The sequence below is a fragment of the Neolamprologus multifasciatus genome, chromosome 1 (genome assembly GCF_963576455.1).
Source record: "Neolamprologus multifasciatus chromosome 1, fNeoMul1.2, whole genome shotgun sequence".
Classification (NCBI taxonomy): Eukaryota; Metazoa; Chordata; class Actinopteri; order Cichliformes; family Cichlidae; genus Neolamprologus; species Neolamprologus multifasciatus.
Window position 1 is genome coordinate 31,859,606 of NC_140439.1, and position 26,028 is coordinate 31,885,633.

The following is a 26,028-nucleotide window of genomic DNA, read 5'->3' on the forward strand; positions in this document are numbered from 1 at the left end:
ACACAGAGAAGGGCTTCGAACACTCTAATCATCTCCTCCTAGTACTCAACTCCAAATAGCTGGCAGCTGGATTAGAGTAAATCACATCCACATAGGTGTGACCTACATCACACATGTTAAAAAACAAGCAAATAAAACCAAAATGAACAGAAAACAATAATCCCAACCAGTGTTTGGTAGGAAATTCTCCCAATTATTCCATTATGCCACATTTTACAACACAGTCACAGAGACAGCCTCAGTTTTTGGTGTGACATAGCTTGAGGAAGACTGACAGCATCAAGAGGGAACATCTGTGATTACTGTCTTCAAAGAAATTTTCAAAAATGAGCCTCTCTGTTGGATCCACCTGGTGCTCAGCGACATTCTGTTTTATTTCCTTTGGAGTTCATAATGTTACCCAGCGTGGTATTATGGAAAAGGGCAACCTGAAAGCCCCACCACCAACAGCAGGATGGCCAAGCCATGCTCTTCTGCTCAGCAGGGACTCTAACCCTGTTTGCTTGTCAGTGGCTCAAAAGATGCATCCTCAACTCCGCTGAGCTGAAAGAAAGATCACAGCATATGTTTTTCTTCTTTTTTTATTTTAATCAACATCCTCTCCCTTATTTGCTTGTTTCCACTCCCAATTTCCTTTTGGGTTTGTGTTTCATTTTTCATGGCTTTCTGGATAGCACAGCATCAGCTGTTTTAAATTTGTTTTTGTGTTTTGTTTTTTTTACTTTGAAGAGTGAAGAAGAGTTCAACAGAGAACTCTACAGTAATGTTTATTTATTATTTAATTTATGTTTACAACTGTATTTACTAGGTTTTTGTCAGACTGATAGCACTCTATCTTCATTTTGTATTTAGTTGTGACTCAAACTAAATTCCATTGTGGACAAAAATTTTGCTGACCGTTAACTCATATATGGACGTCCTATGTTGAGTGTGACATGTTAAAAAAAAAAAAACGCAGCGATAGTATTACCACATTTAAATATCAACAAAGAATTTGGATTTATAATAAATCTAAAATAAAAAAAAATCATAGATCTTAACAATCGCTGTATGCTTGATGTTTGTGCACAGTTTTGATGAGACTAGGCCTTCGTTAAAGAGGAGATAGGGTACATACAAACATTAAAGTGAGATATGATTATTTATTTAGTTATTTATTTTACACTGACCTCTGTTAGAGCAGGAATGCAAAAAATAATATCAAATCTATTTGTACAGACTGAAATAGTGAAGCCACTGGTGAGCAGGATCAGATGGCAGGGTAAACAGATTATACTGCAAGGCTCCCATGGCATAACACTGGGCATTAATGTTAATGGAAAACCACATGACCTTGCAGTTGCCTCTGAGCAGCTCCATTTCAAATCCAATAGACATGACCTAGGTCTGGAAGACGCTAGTGAAATGGTGATTCAGGCACCTGATACCCATGCTTTAAAATAGTCTTTTTTTCCCTTTCAGGGCACCCCAGAGGCCCCCAATAAGGTTTTCTCCATTCCCTGAGGTGGACAGCAAAAGGAAGAACTGATTGCAGGAAATCAGTTGCTGAAATAGTTTCCAGGATATCCACATATGCCTAATGCCAGATGTCATGTGATCCTAGCACTAAGCAGGTTAGCACTTGTACATAATTTCAATTAAGGTGTGTTTTCATAGTTGCTCATGAGACAGAATGCACTCTGTTTTATGGGAAATTTTATACTTAAGGTTGTTCAGAAGTACTGTGATGTTGGCTTTGCCAAGTATTGCTTTCCAATGCTTTTCAATCTTCCTGCTTTGGGAGGAATGGAGGGGATTGTGCCAACACAACACAAACAGACTTATTTAAAGGAGCTTTGCACACACGCATCAAATAATGGAAAAATGGAATAATATAACAGTGCGATTTTCCATCCTGTGGTGGATTTGCTTACAAGCACAGTGCAGTTCCTCTGCACCTAGGGTCATCAGCACAATTTAATTACATTAAGAGACAGCTAAATTGGACTATGCAAACAGAAAAGGCTTAGGGGATTACTGGGACTCTGACAGAGAGATCAAGTTTTTCCTTGAAGCGTGAAACAATATGCCCAGTTCCTGGCAAGGTCCATGTGGATAAACAAGAGGGATGGCCAAGGCAAATTAATTTTTTCCTTGCTTTTATTTACTGTAGAAAGTCGTAGTGTTTCAAAATACACTTTACATGATTATAAAAAACTATTCCCATCTGAAGATGTTCTCACATTTTATGTATTACCTTTCTGATTTTTTCAAACTGCATGCATTTGTATTGTGTGCATGCTGCCTAATATTTATGACAATATTTATAATATGTTGTAGAAGAAACATTATCTCACAGTTTTTTGAACACTGCTTCCTGTACTGCTACAACCCTAGTGTATGACATTCTGTATAAACATCTGCATTTATGTAATATATATATATATATATATATATATACACACAAAAAAAAACACCTCTAGTTGTTTTTCTTTCGTTGTCAGGACTGGGCTTAAATTTATCATGGCATTCAAAGGAAAGAGGTGTTTTTTTTAACTTCATTCATGGAAAGGCAGTTGGTAGAGACTGACATTTTCAGACCTTGGCCTTTACCAGCATCCCACTCCACAGTTACAGTAAACATCAGCCAGTCACTATGAAACAAGATCAAAGGTAGTGATGATATCTTCTCTACTAAAATATGTTTTTAACATCCATCCTAGCCACCCAGTAAATGGTGATAACTCAGTTAAGTTCAGAAATGGACCCTTAAAATCTTCAATTTTTCCTCTCAGAAAAAAAAGTCCTAAAAGCAATTCTTTAGTTGCGGATTTTAAGTGTTTTAAGGTTAAGGGTTTTTTTTTAAATAAAAAAAAAATAACATTAGCATATAGCATGTTACTATCAATTAAACTGAGATTTAGCCACTTGCTTACCAATAAATACACAAGCAACCAAGCAGCAGCTGATGCTCTACTTCTTCATCTGTGGATTGCTCTGTGTTGGGGTTCTTGAGGTGAAACATAGGGCAACCTTCCACTCCCTGAAGCAGCTGGAGTCAGACTCATTGGAAAAATGCCTAGAGGTGTAACTTTGTGCAGACAATTTATCTGAACTGCAACCTCTTCAGGTGTCTGTTCTCCCTGTAAAACTGGATGCTGTTCCGCCAATTGTCCTTAAACAATTACTTCAGAGTGTTCAGGAGATGACTGTGGCCATTTAAAGAGCAGTTTTCTCAGCTACCATTGTGCAGGCCATCTAAACCATGGGATACAAAGCTCCTAAGTACAGTGTGAGCCAAATAAAGAGGTGGAGAAGGAGGGGGTGGCAGATAAAAGCTGACACCCAATGTATTATAACTCTGCTCTATTAGATATGAGCTTCTGCTCGGGTGAAGCACCATAGCTTAAGGCAAAGATACTGCTTGCTTATTGTGCTTTAGCGAGGGGGCTGGGAACACTGTGTAGCCACTGTGTTCTGTATACAGCACACAGTCTCTCATGCATGATTTAGTAAAGTGAAATTCTTACTTCAATTCCAAGTAGTGATACAGTAGAAGAGATAAAAGGATGTGCTTAGGCTGCAAAACGAATCATAAGACATACACTGCTGGTTTGAAAAGATGGCTACTAATCAAAAGAGAGAACTCATTAAGGACATGCTGCTGCCACTTATTAGCATTGACTCACTTGAGGAAGATTGTAGCCTCCACCTTCTTTAATTGTTCATGTTGGGAGCCTTTTACTTCAAACCCTTATTTGTAGTAACGGCATAGTACTGTGTGCGGATAAGGAGCTCAGCCTTGTTTGTGTCTTCTAACTTTAGAGTACCTCATCTTTACTATATTCCATTTTACATATAGAGCAACCCAGTATCATGGCAGAGCATGTAATAGAAACACCACTCCACCATGCCTACTTCTAGCTTTGCCTCTCCGAAGTTTGAAATGGTTATGCAGGCAGAAGTTGCAGTAAGCTGCAGTACCAGCAGAGGGAGATATTTTATTTCAAGCCAACATGAAAATAATCACGGGAAAGCATTTAAACAGACATTACAACACATTTACACGTAAATACATATTAGCCATTATGTATTTAATCATTCTGGCATAGGAGGACGCTGGAATATACTTCATACCTTCCTTGGTCATTAGTGACTTCTTAGCCTTAAATATGTTACTCCCACCCACCTGTACTGCACCACACCAGTACTTCACCTCTTTATTTAATCATAGATCCCAAAACTACACTTTTGTTCCCCAGTACATAATCATCAGTTTAAAAACATATGCACTGACATTTGATAGGTGTAACTGTGAAGTTGCAACCTTTTTCCTTAGCCTCGTTTGATTTAGTTGCTGCCCAACTATGTCAGACTGAAGAAATTGTTTTTGCTGTGTGACCTCCAAATTCATAAGGCAATGGCAAAATTGCTGCATATCTAAATTTTTAAGTCAGTACTTAGTTTTGCTTAGAGTTTCTATTTCTTAAGAATTATTTTTATATTCTGCTGTATAGCTATCTAGAATTGCCTTTTTCCGTTTTGGTGTATTCTACATTTCTTTATGTCGTTATACTAAATGTATGAATAATCAGTTTCAAAATTCTTCTAAAATTTCAAATGAATAGTTATTTTACTCAAGTTTATAAAAATTAACAGTAACTCTAAATATCTACAACTTAAAATATTTAAACTTTGGAGCAGTGTGACAAAGTGGCTAGTACTGAATTCATTTACCATTTGTCACTTGCATATATTGTTATTTTGTGTTCTGTTATCTTATAGTCTATCATAATGCTTTAATGTAAACACAGCACATGTAACCTTGGCTCTACATACTATCCCGGGTGTGTTTGTGGTAGCATTGGTTATATTCATTTCATCTGTGCAAATGTTCTTAAAGCTAAATGTCACTTCATCATTAATTGATTTGAATCTTTCATTTGTTTATGTAGTTTGGTTATACTTACCAATGTGTGTTCCTTTGAGCAGGTCCTATGTGTAAAACAGGTATGTGGGAAGGGCCGCCCCAGTACTTCCTGATTTTATAGGATATGATGTCATTGATCATGTTAATTGGGTGTAACCAAATTAAGGTGTTTCTTTTGTGGGGGTTTTTTTTCATTTAAAATAACCTCATGAGTCAGATTAAGTGAAGAGATTGACTTTTCAAACCGTTTAGCTGGGTGAATGAGTTTATTAAGTGGAAAAATGATTTTATTCCGGTTTCTTTGTCTAGACTGTGTTATTTAGTCTACCCTATTTTCCCAATGGTAGAGGTTAATGAGGTTCAGATGTGAGTGGAATTCTATATAAAGCAGGTGAGATTTTGACTACCAGGTTCTTATGTTTTGTGAAACAATTGTTGAAAGGGCACGCCAGAAACTAAAGAACACTTAAAAGAAACTTGAACAGTCTGCAGATGCTGTCTTCCTATCACTTTCCATGCTGCTAATGTTATGCTACCTCGCAAGCAGTTAGCAGCTTTGTCTCACAGCAAAAGGTCCTGGTTTCAAATTACATGTTTCATGGTATCCACGTGGATTCGCTTTGGTTACTCTAACTTTCTCCCACAGTCCAGAGACATGCAAGTGTTAGGTAAACTGGCAATTCTAAATCGGCCATAGGTGTGAGCGTGAGTCTAAATGGTGGTCCATCTGCCTGTGTTAGCCCTGCAATAGAGTGATAACCTGTCCAGGGTACTAATTTAAAGGAAAGAATGAAATCATGTCTCAGATTGGCAACATGGCTAAAATAAAATTACACATTAGAAATAATAATATAATATAATAATATTACTAAAATTCATATATATAGTTTTATATCGACGTTTTTGTTTTTTTGTTAGTTTTTAAAAAAAAAATCCTCCTCAAACTGTGTTGTGCTTTTGTTGAAAAATATTGTTCCTTTAAAGTAATGGTCCACCTCCAACACAGTTTCATACCAGATTTCACAAAGCATCTGGTTCTTGTAATCATTACAAGCTCTTATTGGTCTTGGTTAGATAGTTCTCATGAATATTGAATACTGGCTGTCATAGTTTGTGTGTTTCTACATAATGTGAATGTTTGTCTTGCATGTGTGCTTCTGTGTGTGTCCTGCTTGTCATTGTAAATGCCCGTTTTTTCCACCTGACACCGTGCCTGAAAGCATCTGACAATCAGGGGAATATTAGAGAGTTGGAGAGATTCCACTCTGGCTAAGTGGCTCTTATTGCTGTGGAGTGTGACACCACTCATATTCATAATGATTCACAGTGCTGTTGACACATGATAGTGCAGATAGCCTACTTAGTGGATTACAGTTTCTCTGACTCTGAGGCTCTCTGATGGTGATGTTGATTGTATCTCCAAAGAGCTCCCTTGACTGGTTCATAATTTTCTTCGATCAAAAACCTGTGAACATGTCACAAATGACTTTGTTAATTTAAAAAAAAAGAAGATGTCTTTTGATTTCAACTGGAACATGGTTCTTAAAGTGGTGATTTTGTGGAATCAAAACAAGGTGAAACATCACCCTTTAGTCTCTGAATAAAAATACCAAAGTTAAAATGAAATTCGTAGATTTTTCCAACAGCAGTAGAAAAATGTGACTGACACTCTCATTTGGTTGAAACTGTAGCATAAGCCATAGCTGTGCATATGTATGCAGCTGATCTCTTGTTTCTGAAACATGAAGCAGCTCGGTTGTACACGATTAGGACACTCTTCCATCATGGCTGCTTATACCCCAATCTTCTTAACGCTGAGTGCCAAGCACAATGGCACTGGGTCACTTTGCAAGGATAAAGGTTTAACTCATTTAGAAATTGAATATAGAGCCTTGTTCTTGAGGAGGATTGAAAACTGACCATTTGTTCTATGAGATGGAATGAAAAAGGTATTATTTGGGGAACAAATGTTTTTTTCTGCTTCTCTCTCCATCTTTTTTTTCTGCTCCTTAGTGAAACCAAAGCAAATAATATAACAGCTCATACATGCAATCTACTTTCTGATTTGGAATGTACCTCTGTCTCCCAGTTTGATTGCATGGTGTGTATATCTGCATTATTGAGAGTTCTCCCAGCTTAATCCAGAAGTCAATTCTGTTTATCTGAATGTAGTATTTTCAGTCACTTTGGCAAGGATTGCCTAAAGCTGGCTTCAGTTTCTGAAGCTGAAAAGCAGCCTCACATCATCACATTACTACAACCATGTTTGAGTTGATATCATGTTCTTTGTATGAAATATTGTGTTACTTTTATGCCCGATGTAAGGGGATTCAAACCAACCAAAGTGTTTTTCTTGACAGTCCATAGACTATTTCCCTAAAGTCTTGAGCATCATCAAGATGGGTTTTTTTGGCATATGTGAGATGAGCCTTTGTTTTCTTTTAGCAGCGCAGTGGGATTTGCCTTGGAACTTTCTCATGGATGCCATTTTTTCCCTTCTCTTTCTTATCAATGAATCATAAACACTCACTAAAGTAAAGTGAGGGCCTCAGTTATTTAGATTTTAAATGAAATGTTATGCTTTTATTGCTTATTCCTATTGCCTAAAGTATTTTAATTTGATTAGATCAATAACTTTGATTTTGACACTATACACCTACTGGTTATCCATTTTTGGATGTGATAATCAAATTCATGACTGTGGATTTGTGACTGAAGCATTTGAAGTTACTTTTATTCTGTACTTTATACAGTTTTTGTATAAAAAAAACCACCTAAAAGGTTTCTGAGAACTTTTCAAGCCTATTGAGAAAATACAGTGGAACACACACACACACACACACACACAAATCCTAAGAGTAAAGAAGGTTAATACAAAAAATAGCTAATCAGAATATCTAAAAATGGGAAAATATCAGTAAACGTAAAAGCCATACTGGTTAAATCTGTTTTAGGGAAACTACAGACTAACCTGGGCCTTGTTGCTGGACCATCTCTGACAGAGCCTGCTGGTGGATGAAGAGAACCAGACCTCCGGCAGCGAAGAGCAGGACAAACCAGAGGGAACAGGGCAGTCTCCTTCTCCGTCCACGCAGGGAGTCCACCACCATCTTCCACTTCATCCACAGCATGATGCAGCACAGTCAGATGCTAATGTAATAAGTTCTGAGGAAAATGAAAGAAAGTGTGAGTATTTTCATTTCTTTGCATGATTTCATTTCTTTACACTGATGGAAAATAACATATATTCTCTTAGTTACCATATTTCTGTATATTTAAAATGTGCTCATCCTTTACTAAACAAAAAAATGCAATCAACTCATTAGTTTTATCAGTGTTAAATAAATAATAGTGTCCATATTATGCAATGTACAGGTTAATAATGCATTGTCAGAGTCGAAAAAAATCTGAAACATTTAATCCTTAAAAACCAAAATATTTATCATATACAGTGGGGCAAAAAAGTATTTAGTCAGCCACCGATTGTGCAAGTTCCCCCACTTAAAATGATGACAGAGGTCAGTAATTTGCACCAGAGGTACACTTCAACTGTGAGAGACAGAATGTGAAAAAAAAATCCATGAATTCACATGGTAGGATTTGTAAAGAATTTATTCGTAAATCAGGGTGGAAAATAAGTATTTGGTCACCTCAAACAAGGAAAATCCCTGGCTCTCACAGACCTGTAACGTCTTCTGTAAGAAGCTTTTCTGTCCCCCACTCATTACCTGTATGAATGGCACCTGTTTGACCTCATCATCTGTATAAAAGACACCTGTCCACAGCCTCAACCAGTCAGACTCCAAACTCCGCCATGGCCAAGACCAAACAGCTTTCGAAGGACACCAGGAAAAGAATTGTAGACCTGCACCAGACTGGGAAGAGTGAATCTACAATAGGCAAGCAGCTTGGTGTGAAAAAATCAACTGTGGGAGCAATCATCAGAAAATGGAAGACATACAAGACCACTGATAATCTCCCTCGATCTGGGGCTCCACGCAAGATCTCATCCCGTGGGGTCAAAATGATCATGACAACGGTGAGCAAAGATCCCAGAACCACACGGGGGGACCTGGTGAATGACCTGCAGAGAGCTGGGACCAAAGTAACAAAGGTCACCATCAGTAACACACTACAACGGCAGGGAATCAAATCCCGCAGTGCCAGACGTGTTCCGCTGCTGAAGCCAGTGCATGTCCAGGCCCATCTGAAGTTTGCCAGAGAGCACATGGATGATACAGCAGAGGATTGGGAGAATGTCATGTGGTCAGATGAAACCAAAGTAGAACTTTTTGGTATAAACTCAACTCGTCGTGTTTGGAGGAAGAAGAATACTGAGTTGCATCCCAAGAACACCATACCTACTGTGAAGCATGGGGGTGGAAACATCATGCTATGGGGCTGTTTTTCTGCCAAGGGGACAGGACGACTGATCCGTGTTAAGGACAGAATGAATGGGGCCAAGTATCGTGAGATTTTGAGCCAAAACCTCCTTCCATCAGTGAGAACTTTGAAGATGAAACGAGGCTGGGTCTTCCAACATGACAATGATCCAAAACACACCGCCCGGGCAACAAAGGAGTGGCTCCGTAAGAAGCATTTGAAAGTCCTGGAGTGGCCTAGCCAGTCTCCAGACCTCAACCCCATAGAAAATCTGTGGCGGGAGTTGAAAGTCCGTGTTGCTCGGCGACAGCCCCAAAACATCACTGCTCTTGAGAAGATCTGCATGGAGGAATGGGCCAAAATACCAGCTACTGTGTGTGCAAACCTGGTAAAGACCTATAGTAAACGTTTGACCTCTGTTATTGCCAACAAAGGTTATGTTACAAAGTATTGAGTTGTATTTTTGTTATTGACCAAATACTTATTTTCCACCCTGATTTACGAATAAATTCTTTACAAATCCTACCATGTGAATTCATGGATTTTTTTTTCACATTCTGTCTCTCACAGTTGAAGTGTACCTCTGGTGCAAATTACTGACCTCTGTCATCATTTTAAGTGGGGGAACTTGCACAATCGGTGGCTGACTAAATACTTTTTTGCCCCACTGTATGTTCCAGTGCAACTATACCCACAGTAGCCTCTGTCTCTTTAAACTCCCACTTCCAAAACCCCCCACAATGCTGGTCTTGTTCAAGTACGTCAATAAAAAAATAATAATCATGAAAATACACCAAAGGAAGGGATTAACAAAAAAACCCCAATAATACGGATTCTTTAAAGTTTGCATATTTTCTGCATTTTTGCTTCCCACAAGTGCATTTTGCAGGATGCTTCCTTGTGTTGGAGTACTTTTATATGGTGCATTTTAGCCTGGAACCAAACAAATCTGAACACTCATGTTTAATTTGTTGTGGCAGAATACATCTGGCCCCCTCCCGTTCACACAGATTTGCACTAGGCCTTCACCATGCTGGGCCAATCAAAACCATTTATCTAATGTGTGTTGAGCTTGATACAATTACATCCCTGCATGCTATAGTCCATTTACATTTTCATTTTATTTATTTATTTATTTTTATTTTATGCATTTCATTGCTCTAATTGGTTACAGGTTTATTCAGAAATATCCAAATATCCAGAGGAATTTTGGAATTAGTTGTGTAAGAGCACACCTTGAAAACTAAAACTGACAAGTTCCACAGTAATTCATATTTGGCCTATTGGACAGCTTTTTCTTTTTACTAAACTAAATTATCTACTTACTTCTTCCACCATTGGTAAATATCCTTGAACCTTTTTTTTTAATGAATGCAGCAACAGTCCACATAGACCTTTGTGTCTAATCAGAGTGATGTTTTCCACTATGCAGCCTGAAAATGAAGATTAATATTGCGTTTAAATGAACACAAGATAGAGTCCTATAATTTTAAACCTGATTATAGCACTTATATCAGAATTGTTGGGTATCTGTGTGCACATCGACAGCATAAGAAGTTCCGCTAGATTACAGACTCACAAAGGCAAAATAAGCCAGGGTATTTATCCACACCCCCAGCCTATTCAGGTATTTAAGTTAAAAAAAAAAAAGTTAATTGAGTCAGACAAATTAATGCTGTTTAGAAATTCAACATGGAGAACACCTAATTCTTCCAAATAAAGAAATCTGTGTTTTGTTTGTAAGGATAGAGTCAAGTAAACACAATTCCAGTTGGACTGGCATGGGCGCAGACCTGTTCTAAGGTCTGTTCACACAGCAGAAAGACCGCGTAGCATCTGTCTTCAAATTAATATGCAAATGAGCTGTGGTACTACTCGAGCATGTGTCGCCATTGCAGAGAACAAAATTGGCTCTATTTCAGGGATGTCAAAAACTTGACTTTCACATTGCACCATGTGCTGATACCAGAACTGAAAACCATAAATGAGTGTCAAAAACCAGTTGTGACACGTGTTTGCTGCGATTCTTGAATATACAAAGATTTCTGTCAAGATTGGACTTTTGTTGATACAGATGATAAAACACATAAATAAAAGAATGCAGCACAAACATGCAAAAGAAACAGAAATCCAGAGGGACTTATAACAATATCTCACTACATAATAAAGGTAACAAACAGTGACAAACAAGACATCAAAACATCAACTTGGAATAAAAAATGATCAAATATAAAAATAAGAGAAAATACACAGAATGCAGATGGGTGCATTTGTGTTTCAAGGAATAGGAATTTTTTTTGTGTCACAAAAATCTTTTTTTTTTTTCTTTTTTTTTAAAAATGGTCAGGTGAAGTAAGCCTTTATTGAAATGGGCCTTGGCATTTCATCATCAGTGCAGATGCAGCCAGTGATCCATTACTGTTACAACAGTGTTCCACCTAAAGTAGGAGTACTGAACTAATTCAGATGGTGTCCACAAGGGATATTAGGTTTTTCACACACATGATTCTGGTGCTTCAACACTGATACTGAAACTCTCAAAGGATTCGTCAGCTCTTGGCAAAAGAAAAAAAATGATTGTTTTATATCTTTTTTTTGCATCTGTTTCATGGATTCCAGCTAGGTTTAGCTATGACTTAGGAAAGAGATCTGAATAAAAGAAACAAGGAGCCATGTAAGCAAGACATTCAAATATAATATGCAAGCAAATAATCAAATGTGAGTCAATGCTACAGTAATTCAACAGCCAGTAAGATGTCACCACGTTTGCGTGCAAACACACATCTGTAGCGTGAAGTATATGGGTTTGTTTCGTATTGTATACACTACCAGTCAAAAGTTTGTTTTTTCTTTATTTTCATGACTATTTACATTGTAGATTCTCACTAAAGGCATCAAAACTACAAATGAAAACATAGGGAATTATGTAGTAAATAAAAAAAGAGTGAAATAACTTAAAACATGTTTTATATTTTAGATTCTTTAGTATAGTCACCCTGATTACTGCTTTGCACACTCTTGGCATTCTCTCTCAATGAGCTTCAAGTGAGTAGTCGCCTGAAATGGTTTTCCAACAGTCTTGAAGGAGTTCCCAGAGATGCTGAGCACTTGTTGGCCCCTTTGGCCCTCACTCTTCGGTCCATCTCATCCCAAACATCTCAATTTGGTTTAGGTTAGGTGACTGTGGATGCCAGGCCATCTGGTGCAGCACTTCATTCCTTGTGTTTCTTGGCCCAAACAAATCTCTTCTGCTTGTTCCTTTTCCTTAGTAGTGGTTTCTTAGCAGCTATTTGATCATAAAGGCCTGATTCACACAGTCTCCTCTGAACAATCGATGTAGAGATGTATCTGCTACTGGAAGTCTGTGTGGCATTTATCTGGGCTCTAATCTGAGGTGTTGTTAACTTGCAATTTCTGAGGTTGGTGACCCTAGGTCTTCCTTTCTTGGGGCGGTCCTCAAATGAGACAAAATATAAAACATATTTAGAGTTATTTATAATTTTTTTTCTTTGCCACACAATTCCATATATCTTGCTTCATATATTTAATGCATTCAGTATGTATCTACAATGTGGAAAGTAGTAAAAATAAAGAAACACCATTAAATGAAAAGGTGTGTCCAAACTTTTGACTGGTAATGTATCCATCAGGAAGTGCACACAGCATATAAATCAATCAGTCAGTAAGACACCACAGGTACTACTTTAAACAATCAGAACTTTATCGCATTTGTAGTACTATTGAAAATCAGAGTACAGGGTGGGCCATTTATATGGATACACTGTAATAAAATGGGAATGGTTGGTAATATTGAAGTCCTGTTTGTGGCACATTAGTATATGTGAGGGGGCAAACTCCTCAAGATCGGTGGTGACCATAGCAGCCATTTAGAAGTCGGCCATCTTGGATACAACTTTTGTTTTTTTCAATAGGAAGAGGCCATGTGACACATCAAACTTGTTGGTAATGTCACAAGAAAAACAATGGTGTGCTTCGTTTCATATAAATGGCCCACCCTGTACTTCAAGTATTGTGGTCAGCAGTGTCATTTTTACCATTTAGGGAACAGAAGGAAACAGAATTATCTTTTAAAAGAGATGTCATAGGAGGCAATACCAGTCCAAGGATGGTATGTATCAAACATGTAACACTACCAGTAGGAAATATTCTTCCAAAGCCCTTAACTTCTAGAAAGGTCACTATAGATGACCAGAAAAATTCTAAGCTACATTAAAAATAAAAATTATTGACATGCTGTCAACAACTGCAACTGTAGAGTAAAATAAAAATGATAGGGATACTTTACTTGGACAGATAGCAGCTGAACTGATACAACAGTAGAACCCATATCGAAGTGAACAACATGACTTCATTTGCATGTGCCTGAAATAAATTAGTTAGATGCCAATCCATGTTTTGGTTTTTATTGACAACACTGGCCTGAATGTTTTTTCATGCCAATCTATAGAGAAACCATGCAAGCAAAGGTAAACTGCGAAAAGTGCAATCAAAAGGTGAGAGAATTGTTTTTTCTTTGAATAAGTATTTGTTATTATGGAAAGGCAAGCTTACATTTGACACAGAGGTGTGGAGAGAAATGCATTTTCTGTTTTTTATTTCTTACAATGTGGTGAATGTACTGAAGGGTGCATCATTTCACTTCAACACAATAGTCTTCCAACACTTGGAGCTTGTATCAAGCTTGTATCATCTCATGCACAAATTGTGAAAGGTGTTTCTAAAAGTTTTCTGTGTGAAGGTGAAGAAATCTTTGTGTATATGGTCGTAATGAAGATGTAAAACTCTCTGTGCTCAGTGGTTGTGTTATTTAACATTTTCTTCACTTTCATCTTCACAGCAGGAGCAGTGAAGGCAACAAGCGGGTACAAGCAGACGTTTCCGCCATATTAATATATGCTAGAACATTGAGCCAACTGTGAACCCCCTACAGTTACCATGCAAATACAGGTTACTGAAAATCTGTATATAACCTGTATATGTTATTTGCTTCTTCGAAATTTCTTAGTTTTTGCATATTTGTCATGCTTAAATGTTTCAGATTTTTTTAAAAGTATTATTTAATTTATTAAGGAAAAATCTACAATGACTAATAACCAGAAAGAACACAAACGGCCCATCTTATGTTTACCCCCCAAAAAAGAAAAGCAAAATGACATATGGGAAAATATTCTGTGGACAAGACAAAAGTAAACATTTTTGGAACGTTTGAGTCCTGTTAAATCTGGTATAAAACTAGCTAGCATTTCATAAAAAGGAGATCCTACTAACAGTCAAACATCGTGGTGGTAGTGTGATCTGGGGCTGCTTTGTTGCTTCAGAACCTGAATGACTTGTTCTACTTAATGGAACTTTAGATTATGCTCTCTACCACAAAAACCTGAAGACATCAGTTCTTTCCCTGCAGGTTAAAACACTTGGGTAAAGATCCAAAGCACATGAGCAGTGGCACCTCTGAATGTCCCCACCCAAAAACAAAAAAGCAAAGAAGACAAAAGAAGACTGGAGTAGCCTAGTCACAAGTCAAATCTAATTTGGCCTGACCTTAGACCGCTCATGCTCAAAACCCTCCAATGTGACTAATTTAAAACAATTTTGAAAAGTGAGCCAAAATTCATCCACAGCACTGGAAAGACTCATTGCCAGGTATTGCAAATGCTTGATTGCAGTTCTTGCTGCCAAGGGTGGATGAAGTTATTAGTTAACATAGCCTGTTTAGAGAGCTTTTTCCCTTTAATGAATAAAATCATAATTTCAAAGCTGCACTTTGTATTTACTTAAGTTATCTTGTTTGATATGAAAATCAGATTATCTGAATCATGTAATTGTGACAAATATGCAAGGAGCTAAAACAAAAATAAATTTAAAAAAATCATGAAAGGGCCAAATACTTTTCAGTGGCATTGTGTTTACATTACAAGAAAACTAGTATGTGTGGACACACACGCCTATCTATTGTACAAGCTATGAACGATGCAAAGTTGTTTGGTTTTGCTTTTTTTAAATTTAATATATTTTAATATATCACCAACACTAGTTAATTAGGTAAAGAAGATGATAATGGTTGGGGTTAAAATATATCAATTACCAAAACTTACCTTTCTCACTAATATAAATCTACCCAGTAAGACTAAATGTGATGCCAAGGTGTTAACAACTCCCATATGTGATAAATCCAGTGTTAAACTAGACTCATTGCAGGATTCTGTTAACCTTCACTTTTTAGTGTAAGATGGGTTTTAAAGCCTATCATTCAACACTTAAATCCATCTTTCACTGCATGGAAAAACTAAAATGGTTACCATCCAGCTGACTCAATTTTCATCCTTTACTTACAGAGTTGTGGAAGACTTTATTGGAAGATAGGAAAGCTGAGTTTTTTTCAGATGCTATCTTTTTACCTAGTTTTCTAAAGAGGGTTTGACCTTTTATACCTCAGTGTCATTCACACTGCCAGTGTAAAACCACAGAATGTAATCTTATCACAGGAAGTCATTCCAGGTCTTCGATTCCATTTCCATTTTTTTTTTTTAGGTTTCACCTCATATTTTCATCACCTTACCTTTGTACAAACTATCGGGGTCAGGTAAACACCTGACTGTTATTTCTGGCTCAATATTTTTAAAGTGCATAAACTGAAGTTTGATTTTATATCCCAGAGTCCAGTCGACAAATTGGAAATGGTACATAAAGTTGGCAAAGTGTGAAAAAGCTTACATATGTGTCAATGCTGATTTTAGTAACTTGGGCTTAATTATTTATTTTTTGTGTTACCTAAAGCAAGAGGTTGACCTCAGAGGCCACTTTTACATTGTTAAACTGAGACAATGTCACACAAATCTCTGTTGTGAGAATGTTTTGTGCATTTCAGTTTTACTGTGCAAGTTAAGTGTATTTCTAAGTTAATCCCCAAACTTGATTTACAATAAAAATAAAAAAATGAAGAAACAAAGAAACTAAGTATCATGTATTTTCTATTATAATTCAAGAAAAAACTTAACTCATAATTCTGTCCTAATAAAATGCATAATGCTCATTTTCTTGTTGCTAAAAATATATACATTGAGATGCATATTGTTATATGTATTTATGACGTAATAAACTAAATCAAAATTGCCCCCCCTCCCTCCCCCAGAAAAGCTGGAGGAGTCTGTCTGTTTAGATTTTTGTACAAATTAAGCAGTCCAGCACAACAAATCACAACAAATGAACTGAATACACAACTGCAATACATAACCGAGTCAACATGACAATTTTTTTTAAAAAAAAGAAAGATTAGCATGATTTGCCAAATACATGTACACGTTATGGCATAATCATTTTACTGGAACGCATTAATATTGTACAGGTAAATTGTATTTCTGGTAAATTGGCCACATTCAGAAGTGCAGAACTGACATATTACATAAACCAGTGCAACAAAATGTTTCAACGAAAATTGAAAGGAAAGAAAACGATGTAGCATTCGTATTTAGAAGCAAGATAAAGATTACAATAACCCTCACAGAAATCTGGCATATGTATTATAATTAAGATAAAGCCATGTGCTATTCTTTCTCTGCTGTTTGTTTGTGATTTAGGGAGATTTATGTTTTCTGTGTAATTTAGAAAATGCCAAATGTTTTCCTATTTGCAGCACTTAGGCTGTTGCAGGTGTTCATTAAAAGCAGCATGAAAACATACATTTCAGTTTCTCATTTCAATGCAAAACTGCATTGATCAATATTTCTTAAACAATAAGAAACTGGATGGAAACTCGCGGGCCACTGTGATACCTGAAACATTTTTCTGTTTAAATCAAACCAAATGAAGCTCTTGATTTGGTCCCTTAAAATGATACATACTAATTATATTCACCTTTGGCATCAACTTCTAGATGCCCGTGACAAAAACTTTCCTTATTATAATAATTATTTTTTTTCCTAACATTGATATTACCCTTTTTGTACAGCAATGTTTGTTTTCACAGAAGCATTATCAACATTTTAGCTAAAATGGTGCCAGAAAAAACAGCAGGTTTTTACCACCATTGAAAAACTTGGGCACAGTGCCTAAACATTTGTTCACAGCTATGAAGAAAATGAAGAAAAAAGAAAAAGGGCTAATCTCTTTTATTTAATTATTAATACTGTAGGATGTGTGTTTATTTTACACTATGATTAAGTGTTTTAAAAGGAAATTATTTAAAAGGAAATGATTGTTTACTTGCATTATTAGAGTGTAATATTATACAAATGGTCTATTTTTCTTTCGACAGCCTCAAAGAGAAGCAGGAGTGTTTTTATACTGTAGAAAGTAGTGTTTTGATCCTGTGGTTTGGTAATACAATGACTTTCCCCTGCTACTAACATATCCAGTGACTGTGTATGATTTAACTATTATCCTGAGTGATCACCATGATGATGAAACTATTCCAAAAAAATGTAACTAAATAAAACAAAATAAAACAAACTTTTAACATGCTAATTCCACTTTAACTATAAAGCAGAGAAGAACTAGGAAAAGACAATGCATTCTCAGCCAGTTTGATCTGAAATAATGAAAAAAAGATGAAAATAAAATCAGTACACCTGTCACAACTTGACACAAACATCTCATTAGGATCAAACAACACTTCATCTGTAACGCACTGCATTTATACTCTGCTTCCAAACAGATGTATATGCCAAGAAATGACACAATGTGTCCCATTTTGTGCAGGGAAAAATTTTATTCTGTGTCAGACGGGTAATGGAGATGATTCTGTGTTTGATGTTCATGTATAATACACATCAAAGACGCTTGCTTTTTAGTTTCAAGTAAATCAAAACCGTGGCAGTCAAACACATGTGGTTTACATGCATATGAAGTATTTCGCTACTGAGCCATTACTGCAATCTGCTAATGTGAGCACTTTCTCGTAACGAGTTTTGTTTTGCTACAGAATATAGTATTTAATTAGACTAGTAAGGTTTTTACCTTAATATTACATCCATTAAAAGTTTAATGGTGCATGTATATTCTATAGACAGTTACCTAATTGATTAATTACTTCCTTAAGCTATATAAAATCAGGCCAATGGGCTCTTTTGGTCCACAGGATTTGAAGTGTCATGCAGCAGTGCCATGTTCTGATTGAAGCTTCAGTTTAAAGTAAGAACATCAGTTACAAGGCAGCTTGGCGCTACATTATTCATTCTCTACTGATGTTACTGTGGAAAAATTGTATGGCAGTATTCTTGTATCTTCTCTCGGTTTGTCGTTACCTCAGTCAATGCAGAGTTTTAAGGTGACTGTGAGCTACTGTTCCTGTGTTCTATCTCCATTAAACTTAAAAGTCTCACACTCTTAGAGTCAGTAATAGTTCAAGAGCTGGTTGTTAACACAGTCAGTTTCTTTCCTGGGCAAAGTTGGTGACCTATGTGGTTGACATATATGTGTATATTGTGTTACAGGTAATATAAAATTAATGTTAAAGGGAGGATGATGATTTTCAGTGTTTGACTCCATGTCATAAAAAAAGACTGATTATTTTTTAACATTGCAGTGAGTAATTCTGAAGTTATTTAACAGAAAAAAAAAAATTGGAAATATTGGATGGATACTGATCCTTATGTAGTCCTTTTCTACTCTCCCGGAGCACTCAAACTGCTTAAGTCACTGCTAAATTCTGATCAGCTGATTCTGTACAGACTGACAACCTGTCCGGAGTCAACTCTGCATCTCGCCCCATGTCAGCTGGGATACTTTCCAACTGATCCCGAGAGGGTCAGGTGGGAACTTCTCTTCCGATTTGATGGATTTTATATGGACTGGTCCATAAATGAGCAGTAATCACTGCATGTGAATTTGAAGGCCTCACAACACACACTGGCAAAGAAAGCCGTCCATTTTTATTATCTAAATATTTACCCTATAAACTGCTTCCCACTTTACCCACTTTACCGCATTTTAAATGTTCTAGAAAATGTTCCAGGCTATTTCTTATATCTTTCTTGTATAGTCTCTCTAGTGTGACAGTGAGACAGAAAAGTGTTGGCTAGTAAACAAAAAAAGGGAAGCTGCTGCCAGGCATGCTTCATAAATTAATGATTATCTGCAAGGGAATTTGACAAGCGTATAATGGGAGCTGGTATAGGATCATGTTCAAAGGGCTTCTAATTGTCTTTATTTATGACAGCCGGTGATCTCTAGGATGAATTAATGCATTTGCTACACTGTTGTGATGAGCCTTTGCAATCAGCCATCAATCCTGCTAGCTATCTTTCACAGCTGTCTGCTATTAGAAAGGGTCCATAGACATGTTAGGAAGGGTTCCCCTATTCAGCAGCAAGACGGCAAAGTATTTCCAGACAATTACCTGATTGATTTGTTTATTCATATAAAAGCAACATGCAGAGGTGCCATTGTCCTAAAATGATAGTGCCAGAACCCCGAGTTAATAATTTCAGAATAAATTAAAGCTAGAACGCAAAGTGCAGAATTGTGGATTTTTTCCATCACTACACAAGTGGAAAAATGTCCATGTTGTGATTGTCCTTTTTATTTACATGTTAATTCATCTATATAATTATTGCTTGTTATTTATACTTTTGTTCATCTGCAAATAATCAGCTGCTGCTGAAAATGGCAGTAAAACCTGTCATTTGTACATATTAAACTGACACAGTAAAGCCAACTTCACTGCTATAGATGAGCCCTGTCAGTGGTTGTCTTCAAATCTGATACTTGGAACTGCTGTTCTGAAAATTTTCAAACAAAAACGTGTTAGATTAATATCGCTAGGAGATTAATCTCACTAGGAGATTAATCTAACACCACGGATGTTCCTATGACTTCATTGCTAAAACAAAATAAAGTCAAATGAATAATTTGAATGTATATAATGTACCCATGCCTACTATAGTGGCCACCTAAGCACTGCCACACCAAAAGCATATTCTAACTCAATTACAAATGAGAAAGCTGTGTGACGGTGACCTGCTACGATGGCCTCAGGATAGATACCAGCTCAGAGCAGAGCAGGTGATGGCAGGTCCAACACAATCAGACATGCTCAAACATAACACATCCTTGTCATATCATGTCACCCCAATAACTGCCAAGGGGCACCGCAGTACTTCACTACCCACCTCTCAGATAAGGTTACAGATTCGTTTCTATTTATATGTTGGGTCCTACAGCAGCTCACTGACCAGATAAATCATAAGCAAACCTATCTATTGAAAACTAGCCGTTTAAAACAAGTTTTTTTTCTTTCAGAAAAAATATTTTTATTTAACCAGTGAGATACTGTTTATTATATTATTGTTCCTCTGTGTCTGTCTTATTTTGTCTTGGATTTTTTGTCACCAAGATACTGAAAAATATAAGCCAAATTAAGGAAGCATGATGGAGAGGTAAAACATTGGCAAAGGAAAAACGCATTATGTTTTGGTTTTCATTTAGAATTTCAGTTTCTTTAAATTGACTGTATTGCTTACAATGTGCTCATTAAGTGCTTTTCTGCTTCTGTTTGCAAAGTTGCCAATTAAGGTGTTGCTATTTCTCTGGACTGTGTGACATTTTTTGTGGTTTCTGTTTTCCAAAAGCTTTCTGGCAGCTCTTTTCCATTTTGAAATTTTCAGTGTAATTAAAGACAAAAACATTTTTTCTAGTTTGATTGGGCTTGGGGTCAAAGCTGCAGCCAATTTTCTCTACCAGCAACACACCTGACCCTGATATACCAGACAAATGGCTAATTTGGTAAACAGGCTGTATTATCTAATGCCTTCATTACCATCTAAAACTCATGTAATTACACTCGATGGGCTTTTCTTAGTACAGATGCACTGAAACTTGCCAACAATTCACAGCTAATTAAAAGATATGTGCAGAAGGTCTGTTCTACCGAACAGAATGGCCAGGTGAAACCAGCTGACTTCCATAGCCCATTTTTATCCAAATGTACTTCAGTCAGCAGGTTATAGATCCATGGGTGGAGACAGGCATACAAATTTTTAGGCCTTGACATACTGAGAGACAGATGGTGCAATGCTGGTGCAACTCAGTATTGAGAAGGTATTCCTAATATTTTTAGCCTCCGGGCCTGTCAAAGAGGAGCAACTAATCAAGAAGAAGGTTGTGTGAAATCAACTTTACAGACAAACTCTGAGTTTAATGGAGGAGTGAAGCAAACATACGCATCTGCACAACTACACATACAAGTATTTCTCACAGGTCAGACGCTTGTCTCAGTTTGTGATGTGCATCATAGACATTGTCCAGAATATCCTAAACAGCTTTTGCCATCATGACTAAAACCAGTTGAACCATATGGAAAAAAGACAATAACACACACTCATCTATTCTGTAAACTACAGTAAACTATGTAAAAAAAAAAAAAAATGTGGCCGTGACTATAAGCATTCACAACAACATAGGACGCCTATTGGTAAAGTCCTGTGAAAAACAAACAAACAAACAAACAAAAAACTAAAAACATCCTGTGCTGCTTCCATTGGAACCAAGAAAGTAAGTAGCAGTATTAATTGATCATCAGTAAGTTTGACCATTTCTATGAAGGTTCTGTGAATTTGCTGGTCTGGAGAATTCTTGTGTGTTTAGAAAATGAACATCCCAGCAAACTCACCCCAATGCTCAGAGAAACTGCAAACAAGAGCTGCATTTAAAATTCAACAGGCCTCAGTTAATATTGGCAGGAGAAAGTCTATTTTCTCTAAAATAACATGATAACACTGTGTAGCTTTGTAAAGTTTCATGTGAAACTTTGGAAAACTTACGGAACAATGTCCTTTGGACAAACAAGCCTAAGTGGAATGTGTCTGAAGTGTCATGGTCCGGGTGTGTGGCTGTAAAATTCCACTGGATGTCTGAGCATCCCTGGTATCTGCCTATGGGCAGGGCCAACTCCCTCACCTGGTGCTGATTAATTGCTATTAATCCCAGAGTAAGTTATGTGGCCACAGTTTCTCCAAGTGAGTAAGAACAGTAACTAAAGTAAATAATACAATAGATTAAAAAGTTACAAAATGTAACTGAAAAGCTCTAATAAATACAAATAGCTCTAATTATAAATTTCCCATTACAAAACACAAACTTAAATATATGTGGATGACATTGAGCTGTCCTTCATTTCAGATTGACTTGTGACAATGTAATTGTCAAGGCTGGAGTCAGGGTGAATGCACACATTTATCTAAGCTTATGCTATATACTCACACCAAAGCATGGAGCATGGCGCAAAATGGTGAAGCGCATTAACCACACATCCTCCCAGAAAGGCAGGACAAGTCACTGTACCAAAGAAGCAATAAGCAGGCTCATTTATACAATTCCTCATTGCATAATAATTTACATCCCACATGTTACATTAGTACACATTTTCAACATAAGTCCTAGTGGAATACTAACCCTGCTCCCTTCTTTTCTCCCTCTTTTTATTGCTTTTTAAAATTTTGTTTTATTTTTTTGCTACTCTATAAAACACTCCCCAAAAACAAATTGCTGCATAATCAATGTCAACAAGGTTACTTCAGGTTCTACTAAAATCTGCAATCTCCATATCCTGTCATGCGATTGCAATCCCCGCCACGCCCTCAACTGAAAACTGGTCCACCTGGTTAAAGGAGAAACTCCCAAACTCCTATGTAGGTTATCAGTCATCCAGGTTGTGGGTCTAAGCAGCTCAGTGACAAACTTGAATGTTGAATTGTGTCTGAAACACTGAGGATCAGAGTAGAAAACATACTTCTGAAAAACATTTCTGTGTTGCTCAAACACTTTTTAAAAATGTCCAATTTTCCAGTTTTACTGGCTATCATACATAGGTTATGAAGACTGTTGCATTAAATATAGCATATTTTTTAATTGATTAAGTAATTTCAGCAGACTTCAGCAGCTTAATTCCTTAATTGTAAATAGGAATGCATTCGCTTCGCTAATGAAATAGTTTTGCAATCTGCATTTAGAGGTGTACATGTGTTCACGTTTGTATCATCAACATTAAAGAAAAACCTGAAGAAGAAAAAAAATGTTACCACAGAAATCCTCTGCATTTATTGTATTCTCTTTTATTGCATAGTCACCTTGGCTTAAATTCTTTAGCCCCTCCATGGATGCAATCAAGAATTCATTAAACCTCAGTTGTTGTTGGGTTTTTTTTCGAGCATCCACTAAACCTTGACCTGCTTGGATTTACTGCCTTTAGCTCTTCATGTTCCCACCTAGCTTCACATGTAAATCAATAGTGCTGAATATATTAATCTCCCTCACCTTTTTTTTTTTAATTGTCAAAGTAGTTTTGCATACTGCCAGGGGGAAGGTCATATAACATTATTCTGATCTGCTAGATACGCATCTGCTTTGTTAGATCTGTTGGAGGTTTCTGACGCACACATTTTCTCTGGTTTTACCATTTTGTTTCATAGAATATAATGATGATATAATGTGATAATGATGAAAATAATATTATATTTTCTTAGCTGCTAAAAGGTAAAAGTTACACAAGAAAGCAAGTTTAGAGAGTAACCACTGAAATAACAAGCATTACAATAATCATTTGCAGTGGCAATGATGGACGTATGGAGTTAATCCCAGAATGAAGTGAAGCGCTGACAGAATTAGATTGTTTCATCTTGGTATTTTATTTTGGTATTCTGTGTGTATTGTGTGTAGAGGTATGTGTTTCTCCCCTTTTTTTATTTTAATAATTTCTTTGCTTTTGTATTTTTTTCAATGATCTTATTTAATTTTTTCCCTCCTGAGTGATTGTCTTTCCCACGCTCATTGTTTTCATATGCGGTTAATTGTTGCCACTTGTGTCCTGCACATGTCCTCTATGAAGACCTAGTCTTATCTTTCCCTTGTTTGTCAAAATGTCTTTTTATGGTCTCCATGTTTCTTGGTTCTCATGCCGATTACCAGATTGCTATTTTCTGTCTTTCCTTGTGCACTGTTTACGCTGTTTATGCTTTGGACTATGTTTTTTGTGATATTTTGCCTTTTGCCAGTGAAGGCTCATTTGTGATGCAGCTGGAGCCAAACAACGAACTAAAAATCCCAGCTGCATATAAAAATACCCAAACAATGATACACCAAAAACAAGTTGTGTTTCCGTTATTTATTATTTTAACTTTATTGTGTGTAGTATCTCAAAAAGGTATATTAGTAAAGTCCATTTTTGAATAGTATCTGATGCATAAGCTTTGAATAAACACTCCACTACTTACTTATCTGCCTCTCTGTTTTTAGTTTGAGTCCGCTCAACAACCTTCAGTCCACATGACCTGACAATCCGATAATTCATATGGGGAATTGCAGGTACATAAAAAATGCAGACCGTGTGAAATAGGCACATATGGCCTCTGGGTCCTCTTACTACTTTTCTCCTTTACTCATGGCCTGGATTGCACCCTGCTTTGTATTTGTCATTCAGCTGGATTCTCACTAAATACCTCTAAAGTTCTGATGACTGCACCATGCATGGTTGTGCAGTTACTGCTTTGAGAAAACCTGCCAAACGTAAACACATGCCAAGATACTCAATAGCACCTTTGTACTTGCTCCCAAAACAGTCTGTGTTTGCAGGATTATATTTTGCAATGAAGACATGTATACACATCACATGTCACCCATGCTATCATTGCTTAATTGTTTAATAACAACTTATAATTATCTAGCAGTGCGTGACCCCATATTCATTTATAGTCTGCAAGATACGGCCTGAATTTCTATGGACCCTCCCTGGATAGTTTTAACAGATGATCCAATGATTACAGCTGGATACTAAACAAAAAATGCAGATGTCAGAGAAGAAAAAAATCTGAAAATCTGAAAAGACATCTGATACTGTACGCCAGCCAATGCAAAAGTAAACACAAAATTTCAGTATGTTGCAATTAATAGCATAGTTTATTAAATAAAAAAAATATATTTTTAAATATTAAATATTTGTGCTGTAATTGAATTAAAATAGATAAACTCATTTGTTTCAAATTCATTACAATACAGAAATCCCAATAGCTGAAAATTATGTTTATTTATACACTCAGTACTTGGTTGGCAATCCCTTACCACAAATTACTGCATCAGTGCAGTGTGGCATGGAGATGATCTGCTTGTTGCACAGCTGAGGTGTCGTTGGAGCACAGATTGCTTTGATAGTGGTCCTCAGCTCATCTGCATTGTCGGGTCAATTGTTTCTCACCTGTTGTTGATAATACATTATAGAGTCTCTGTGTGGTTCATTTCAGGCAAGTTGGCTGGCCAATCAAACACAGCAATAACATGGTCAGCAAAACATTTGGTAGTAGTTTTGGCACTGTGGGCAGTGTTGCTGGAAAAGGAAATCAGTAACTCCATAAAGCTTGTCAGCAGATGGAAGCATGGAGTTCTCTAAAAGCTGCATTGGCTTTAGAGTTGATAAACACTGTGGAGCAATCTCTACCAACAACAGCAAATGACAAGGCACCCCAAATTCACTGATTAGAAGCGGTGGATATTTGTCATATAGAAAAATAGGGACATTCTAAAATGTTTTCATCTTTAAAGCCATAAAACTACAATCAGGAGTTCAAAGTGCCAATGATTTGTGCCACTGGGGAGTATTTAAAGTCTACAGTTTACTACTGTCAGTTTTTACTACTGAGTCTTAGTAACCCTCAGTAAGACTCAGTTTCTGATATGTTAACACAACTTTCAACAAAATACAAATCTTACAAAGAATGATTCCTGTTTCC

The 26,028-nt window shown here is 36.7% G+C and overlaps 1 protein-coding gene across 2 annotated transcripts in view; it reads right to left on the minus strand.

The window, feature by feature from the left end:
- Window positions 1-26,028, minus strand: part of chst8 (carbohydrate (N-acetylgalactosamine 4-0) sulfotransferase 8) — a 180,675-nt gene that overhangs the window by 116,350 nt on the left and 38,297 nt on the right. For both annotated transcript variants that reach the window (XM_085164335.1, XM_085164325.1), the window contains exon 2: window positions 7,881-8,074. In XM_085164335.1, the coding sequence (XP_085020461.1) occupies window positions 7,881-8,040 (160 nt within the window). In that variant the 5' untranslated portion in view covers window positions 8,041-8,074. The remainder of the gene's footprint in view (window positions 1-7,880; window positions 8,075-26,028) is intronic.